This window comes from Amblyomma maculatum, chromosome 1 (assembly GCF_055883805.1).
Source record: "Amblyomma maculatum isolate TAMU_Amacu chromosome 1, ASM5588380v1, whole genome shotgun sequence".
Classification (NCBI taxonomy): domain Eukaryota; kingdom Metazoa; phylum Arthropoda; class Arachnida; order Ixodida; family Ixodidae; genus Amblyomma; species Amblyomma maculatum.
In genome coordinates this window covers 460,685,215-460,692,945 of record NC_139344.1, presented here as the reverse complement: position 1 = coordinate 460,692,945, position 7,731 = coordinate 460,685,215, and the positions used below count along the sequence as shown (strand labels likewise).

At 45.1% G+C, this 7,731-nt stretch overlaps 1 protein-coding gene and 1 pseudogene across 1 annotated transcript; both read right to left on the bottom strand.

Moving 5' to 3' along the window:
• Positions 1–4,158: 4,158 nt before the first annotated feature.
• Positions 4,159–5,324, bottom strand: LOC146209782 (uncharacterized; annotated as a pseudogene).
• Positions 5,325–5,443: 119 nt separating this feature from the next.
• On the bottom strand, positions 5,444–7,220 carry LOC146209781 (uncharacterized). The gene is made up of 3 exons (XM_084581124.1): positions 6,775–7,220; positions 6,251–6,737; positions 5,444–5,530 (listed from the first exon to the last, which is right to left on the bottom strand). The coding sequence occupies exons 1-3, from the start codon at positions 7,218–7,220 to the stop codon at positions 5,444–5,446; spliced, it is 1,020 nt and encodes a 339-aa protein (XP_084437250.1).
• Between the last annotated feature and the right edge of the window lie 511 nt (positions 7,221–7,731).

Genomic DNA, 7,731 nt, shown 5'->3' with positions numbered 1-7,731 from the left:
GGGAAAAAGGTAGGTGAGCGCGATCACGTGACCTCATTTACATGCACAGGGCTACTGTCCTGCGCCTCATGATAACTTCATCAATACTAAGTGAGAGATGTTCCGGGGAAGTGCTTGTTCCTAATCGTAGCCAACTCGAGCACGTGCTGTCTAGCTTGAGAAAGGAAAAAAGGTCATGCAGGCATCCCACACGAGCTACATCTTTGTTCAATCGGCCATAACGTAATGTCAGTTGGAGTTTATAGGTCGCGTTGTCAGTTATGAAGCCAGCACTGTCGTTACCACTATTTTTACACTGCGTTTCTCGAGACGCTTTCTCTAATCTCTGGGTGTATTTCCCCATGCTTTCAGGAAGACTTGAAGGCTTTAAAGAATAAGAAGATAAAAGACACGTGAAAACGATATTGGTGCTGCTGTCTTCAACCAGCGTACCTATGATCCAGCTAGCCCAATCAAATTATTAAGAGTTGCTGATCAAGTGTCCATTCGATTTGAATTCCTCGCCGTTTATCTTGAGAACTTGCCATTTCAAATACCTTATAATAATACCCCACACATTGTTACGTGGTAACAAGCAAGAAGACGGCAGAACATTGCGACAGGGTGAATGATGATGGCTTACATAGCGCCAGGGCTCTTCCCGCGCCACTGAAGATCTTCGAAACAATATAATTCAGTAACTCACAATACCAGAGCTGCTCTAAAAAATTGCCTCAGCAGGAATTTTGTGCTCCGTTACTCCATTTAACGATATTTCTGGGCTGAGAACAGAGTACTTCGTTTGATATGCATGCAAAAAAACTGCTACGCATAAACTGAAACGCATGAATACAAAAACTGATCTGCATACAAACACTTAAAAGGAGAAATATGTATAGCACTTCAAAATAAAGTTGCTCGAAAAGGAAACCAAGGATTCTTTTTTCGAAAGAGGTTATACCGGAGATGTTATTCCTATATTGGCAAACTGATCACCTGCTGCGCGAATATCATACGCGTCCGAATTCCTAGCCAATCGCCACTATGCTTGTGTCTCACTGTAGGGCTCGATGGCAAAACGACTGCAATATTTTAGTAACACATGGTGTTTGACCGACTAGCTCAATAATCCAACACATCATTGTAGAAATTCACCTTATGAAATGTAAAATCTTTGATGTCATGAGGAACTCTCGACCCAGTGCCATATTTTAGAAGCAGACATAATTCCGTTTATTAGCTAGACTCCCCAGCTTTTGTTTGTGCCGCCTGCGTTGTCGAGGCAGTTGCCGGATATGATACAACTCATGAATTATTTCTTTTGGATCATTCAGACACACAGGCAGTACCAAGCGGTATTCTCCTAGGTATATTTTGTGTTCTTACTTGCACTATCCTAGACACTGCATTGAGTGCAGTAGTGGCAGAGCTAGGTATTTCTAAAGTGCATAAATAGACATGCCAGAGTACATGACCCGGATGCGGGAAGGGGCCTTCTGAAACTTTCTTACACTTGTGAAATGTTCGAAAACTTAGCGCTTTATGCTCTCCTATTGTTAAGGCGTCTTTTGCGCTTCTGGTAAAATACCGTTTTCCTATTTTGGTCGGGTAATGAAAAAATACTAAAAATGCTGGTAGTACCACATTACTATTTCATAAATGTCAAGTGTGAGACATTGTTCATTCCGAAAAAGGCGTCTCTATTGTTCCGCCATTAGCATCTTTAGGTGGCACGTAAATCTGTTCCGCGAATCTGGTGAGATGGCTTTTCTTCCCCATGATTCGCTCTGAAAGCCCATACAATGCAACTATGTTGAACAGGGAATATCGCATTTATGAAATTAATTTATTTTTCGTGGTCTGCACGTGTTAAACACTGTTCAACACACCAGCGATATTTATCTTTAACGTTTATTTAACACCCCGCTTAAGGATCCGTCCTTTTTCGGGTATGGAAATGCGGTAGAGGAGGATGTTCACCGTCGGAATCAGAGAGATTCGCAGAGAAATTAATCATTATAGTTAGAGTCATAAGAGACCATAGTAGAGGCAGTGGTCCGTCCATAGGATTGCAAGGTTCTATGCTCGTCATAGAGTGTTCCTACTGCGCACCTCTTCCGCAGTCTGCTGAACTCTGTCTAATCAGTTTTGAGAACAGTGTTCGTAGGGTACTCGGGAGACAGTGCTTTTCATTCAGTTAAGATAAAGAAAAGTGTTGATGTTAATATTGCCATTTTCATCAGCAGTCACCGCAAGAAATACCAGGTTCCTAATTTTCGAATGTCAGCGCAGGTTTTCTCATGCATTTCAAAGCACAAAATTTACCAGCTCCAATGATCGAGAGACCAGCGACTGGCATGCCATTTTTAGGGTACCGTCACCAGAATTACGAAGCGAGCGGACGCATGTGACAAGGGAGAGGTGCAGCATCAGCGTCTCAGGTGTCCCGCAATCGAGGGGCGCGTAGCTGGAAGGTGTCGAAATCTGCCTGCCGTGGCGCATCTTTCAATAGGGTGTCAGCCTATCCTCTGCAGGGGAAAGCGCCTATTCTTGGTTTGTGCCATTTTGATGAAATGTGTGCGTCCAGTGTGCCAGCGCTTGTGTAAGCAAGGAAGTGGCAGCCGCGCTTGAGGTGTAAGGCACAATAGAGAGATTTAGCTTACCGTGGTCTGCGATCCGCCAGCGTGACCAGCTACTGTGCGTGGTTGGGGCGCAAAAGCTGATTGGTCCCGACGCGGCAGGTCTATGTTCCGACATTCAGTATGTGGCGCTATCTATCGCCGTCAAGGGATCTGGGCATTCGCAGTGGAACGCGCGGTGGCGGATCACAGTAGCGGATCGCGGATCACGGTAAGCTAAAACACTCTAATGTGAACAGGCTCCTGTGAATTCCATCCCGCGTTCATGGCTTTATTTTATCACACTAAGGAGTCGTGTCTCTACGAAATGTTTTGACCGGCGAAGGGGTGCGAAATGCTATATGTTGAAGCCTTACCAAAATAATTTCAGTGCTTTTCTTTAAAGTGAACCCCTCATGCCTTACAAACCTGATTTCTGGACGGCAGCAAATAGTCCGCAGTACTTTTTTTTACCCATCTGTGTAACAAAGAAAAGGCTGCGATCTGAAGATATACAGCGTTTCCACGTCTTCTGGATTAGCGAAGTTTTTCTTTAGATATAGAAACGTTTCATTCCTACGGATGAAATCTAGCACACACACGATGGCCCTAATGAACCGTACCGAAAACTTCCACAGAGGAGACATGGTAGCTCGAGCAGCCGGTTTACTTGTGGGTGTACAATTACAGTGGCTGGAATATGGGAAGTGTGGTGAAGGCGCGGCCGCTCGCGTGTGCTTCCGCGGTGCAACCGCGAGGCGGCGCTGGTGACTGCTTACACGTCACTTCCTACGGGCCTGCTATGCGTGCGTTTCGCGCTAGAAACGCGAGTTTGTAATGGTTCTTCGGGTTCATAGAATAGTATATCCGAACTGCAATTCGTTCACTTGCATGCTACAATGGCAGTGACTTTACATGCTGCGCTTTCCATCAGCTTTCGTTCGATTAAACTTGCTCTCTGAGGCCGCGATAGTTGCGCTGAAGTTGCTGCCTGAGCACAGTCGAGATGCGCTGACGCTGTATCACGATCAGATTTTGCTGCTTAGAAGACTATGCAGAATGCGAAAATCGCGTGTTACGGGGTTTAATAGGGCCTTCGCGCACTCGCACTTTTTGCCATAAAAATCGGCTTGTAGTGTACTCCTCTATTACAAAACTTTTGCACAGCGTGAATGTAGCAGTCGCATTCGTGATTATTGATTGTCGTTAAAGAAATGGCTCGAATTAAAGTAGATGTCCAATACGTGTGAAATTATAACTAGAGGTTTCTATGAGCGCTGATCATTATTTAATTGTAAAATAAGCACTGTGCTTGACGTAACCAAATAATGTCGTTAGTTTCATGCAATTAAAAGTAGAAAATATATGGTCCCTACTGTACATTCCTGATGGAACTGTTGATTGCTTTCACACTGAACAATAATTCATATTGACTTGATAGCAGAATTCATGCTGATTTGGCATTGCTTTAATGTAGATTAGTTTAAAATAAGTAACATACAAAACACAATTGAGAAAAAGTTCAACAAGACATAGCTGAAAGCACATCTCCACATGGTCCTCACGTTGTTCTGCTAAGTTTCAAATGCTTTTTCTTCTCACTTGTGGAAGTGTGGTCTTTGTTCAGGGACTTCGTGTAGAAGTGAAGGCATGTCATTATGAAAAACTTTACAATGCTGCTTGTAAGTGCTTCCTTGTGGTTATCGCAGCCAACATGTGGCTGTTGTTGCATGTGCTGCATAATCTCTGTAATGCTGTCTCTGTGCAGCTTATTCCAGCTAAACCAAATGGTGAAAGAGTCCTCCAGTGCTTCAACAAAAGCGAACAGCTCACGTGTTGGATACAGCAGTCCCCACTGGTCACGGTATGCTGTGAAGGATGAAAGTTGCTTTTCTGCGTTCTCTGGTGATGTAAGGAGAGCATCGAAGCAATCTTGGCATTTTGTTGTGAGGACCTTTAGTCGTGCAACATATCCTGCTAGGTAGTACACCAGTCTGGCGTCACTTGTTTTCTCTGAATATATGTGATCGGGTGTTAATGAAGTTGGAGAGGTCTGAAGAATTCTTGACGCTTCGCCCAGTTTACCAGAGTCCAGCAGGGTGTCGACGTGGCTTGTTAATTCAGTGGTCCCAACTAAACCATCGAGCGTTCCGCCAGCGCAATTGCCAGTACTTGGAGCTTTTACCAGATTATAAAAGCTAAGGCAGTTCTCTGCTGTGAGGAACTGTGCCGATGTCGGGTGATCATTGCAGCCATTAAATTGGCGTATTATGCCAAAAAGCTTTTCGATTGCATCTTGACTAAGCCTTGAAGTTAAAAGGTATTTGTAGCCAATTCTTTCATTGAGGTAGGTCAAGAGTTCCAGAGTGGCTTTCAAGGTTACTCTAAGCCCTTCCGCAGTGCAGGTGATAGAAAACCAGCCTTAGAAGGCCCTGTGTTGGCTTCCCACTCATCAATATACACAAGGGCTTTTTTCAAGACTTCTTCTTTTTTCGAGTTTGGCCTGAGTGAGCTTGATGGCTCTCTCGATGTCATTACATTGATCAGATTATGCAAGAAGGTAATGAACATGGCTGTAGCATCGGTGTGGTCACATGAATGTGCAATTTTGTTCTTGTACAAAAACAAGCCATGCAAAACTTGTGGGCTAAAAATGTGGAATGCCAAATTGACTTTCATTTTTTCAAAGCTATTAGGACTCAAGTAGACATTAGTTATTTTTGGCATTGCTTTCAATGTGACTTGGCACTTATCATGGTCATGGGCTATCTTGATGGGCCTTACGTCCACATGTCCCTCTGGCGTTTTGAAGCCTGCCTTGATGAAGCCATTGCGCACACATTTTACTAAGTGCGGAAAGTCGGACAAGAAGAAAAGGCGTCTGTCATCTCCACAAGGATGGTTTGTCGATGGTTTGATAGCTTTCGAGCTTGCTGCAATGCCAAAATTGCGCCACATTGCCCGATTCCATGACGCCCCATCACAGGTGACGTAGTCAACCTTCAGACCGGCATTTTCGGAAAGCAGCACAGCTTCTAAAAGAATCTTCGAGAGCAACGGTGCTTTAACGTTTCCCTTAGAAGCAAAAACGCCAAGGATTTGATGCCATGACCCTGAAAGAGGCTGAAACATGATAACCAGACCATGGTCACATGTAACTGTCTTGTCAGTCTCAGGCGTGTAGGGGCCAAGATCAACGAACCGCTTGCAACAGCAAAGTTTTCTGCAACCTTCATCTCATCGAGAATGAGACCACCATGGCACTCAAATTCAGTCATCTGTTGCGTTTTTCTTGATATGCCGGAAAGTACTGCTGTATTAAATCCAAATCTGCTCTCATACTTCTTCATATATTTCCTCAGACAGGTGCGGCTAGGTAGCACAAGTATTTTTTGCTTTTGCACATGTTCATAGAGACGTAGACTTTTCATGTGCATTATAATGCATTCTACTATCCACTCTGGATTATAGCGCATCCCTTTCACAGATTTGCGACTTCCAGCCTCAAAACACTGCATGATTGCAACTCTTTGTTTTTGTGGAAGCTTTTCAATCTTTTTTAGCACAGTACTTTCTTCAATATCTTCATTTTCCTGCTTCATTTTAGCGATTGTTTGATCCAAGCTTTTCACTTTGGCTCTGAGACGTCGCACTGCTTCAGTTCTGGCCCTCAACTTCTGTCCATAATCATACCTGATATTTCGTTTCTTTTCCCGGCACCGTTGATTAAGTAGAAGCTTTCGCACATACTTGCATGCGATGCACCGCATCTCATTTTCTTTCGCAGCACCTTTGCACCGTATATGATAGAAGCCTTCGCCCCACTTTATCATTTGCGAACAATTGACATCGGAGAACTCCGTCAGAAGACCCGCTCCTGAGCAAGCCTGCATTCTGTCAACCTCTTGCAGCAGGGACGCTGGATCGCATTTGTTGTCTATCGCCGCGAGTTCCACACCACGGACGAACACCTGATGCTTGACAGCGCTGCCCTCATTGCGGAACAAAACAAGCTTCTGAGCGTGAAGGAGCCCCATGTTCGGTCCTGGTAGGCACACAGTATACGACACTGTAAGCGGCTCTTCACAAAATACATGCTTTCCCCATTTATCCGATGGAAGCGGAACGTATCTGGCATCCCTAAGTTCTTTGTGGCCCCGATTCGGCAGATGCATACCCGGGTATGTCAGACGCGGGAACGTCAGCTGATATATCGCTGGCCGGCGGAACTGTTCGCCGCCTCTTAGAAGGCACGATCTGGGGGTCCAGTCGCTCTTTTGGCTTCCTCTTCTCGGGTACGGGCTTGGACAGATACTTGGACACGTTCGGGAAGATCGTGGGAACGGCATCTGACTGAAGGACTGGTTTGCTCCTTTCCAAACGCACTGTCTCACCTTTTATGTTATGTTCGAAGTGCCGTAACACAAATTGGGGATCAAAATGAAGTTCGCAAACAGCGGCGTTCCGTTCGAGGGGCTTGTCAGCTCTCGAGATATTTCTGTGCCACCTCAGAAAAAACTCCTCGTCCTTGGGTACACCGAAAAGCGCCAGCTTTTCTTTGCACGATTTGTACCCGGTTGTGCAACCGGGCAAAAAACAATGGCTTTGACGCCGGCTCGTCATACACACGTTTTTAACAAGCCAGGCAAAGCGTACAGCGTGCGGAATCCACTCAAATTCATACAAAAAGCGCCGAAAACGTGAGCATATAGGCTTCCCACGCGTTCAGCTACAGTCCAGCTTGACGTGTAAACGACAGCGAGCGCCACCTCGCGGATGCACCATGAGGCTGCACTGTGCTTCCCATAGGAGCCGCTTGGCGGTAATCACACTTCAGTATTACTGTAGTACAATGTTCAATCCCTGTGCTGTCAGGCGATCAGGTGACCGCCAGTGTTCGCAAGATAAGAATGTGGTGGTTGGCAGTGGTGCTAAATTTTCGCCTAGCACTGGAAGTACGAACTGATATTCGCACGTAAAGCGCGTGGCAAAACAAGAAAAAGCAGACTCTATCTTTTTTTGCGAGCGAAAGGCGTGCAATCATAATTTTGCAGTAAACAAAATGAAAGAAGCGCTTTTGTTACTTTAATTTAAACCCACAGAAGGAAGGCGGGATATTCCTGATAATGGAAAT

What these genes read in the sequence shown, in the direction of transcription:
- LOC146209781 (XM_084581124.1), bottom strand. Translation starts at nt 7,220, where the DNA reads ATGACGAGCCGGCGTCAAAGCCATTGTTTTTTGCCCGGTTGCACAACC. An exon ending in CCCGCGTCTGACATACCCGG is followed by an intron (nt 6,738 to 6,774) that starts GTATGCATCTGC and finishes CAAAGAACTTAG; the next exon opens with GGATGCCAGATACGTTCCGC. An exon ending in TGAGGGCCAGAACTGAAGCA is followed by an intron (nt 5,531 to 6,250) that starts GTGCGACGTCTC and finishes TTGGCATTGCAG; the next exon opens with CAAGCTCGAAAGCTATCAAA.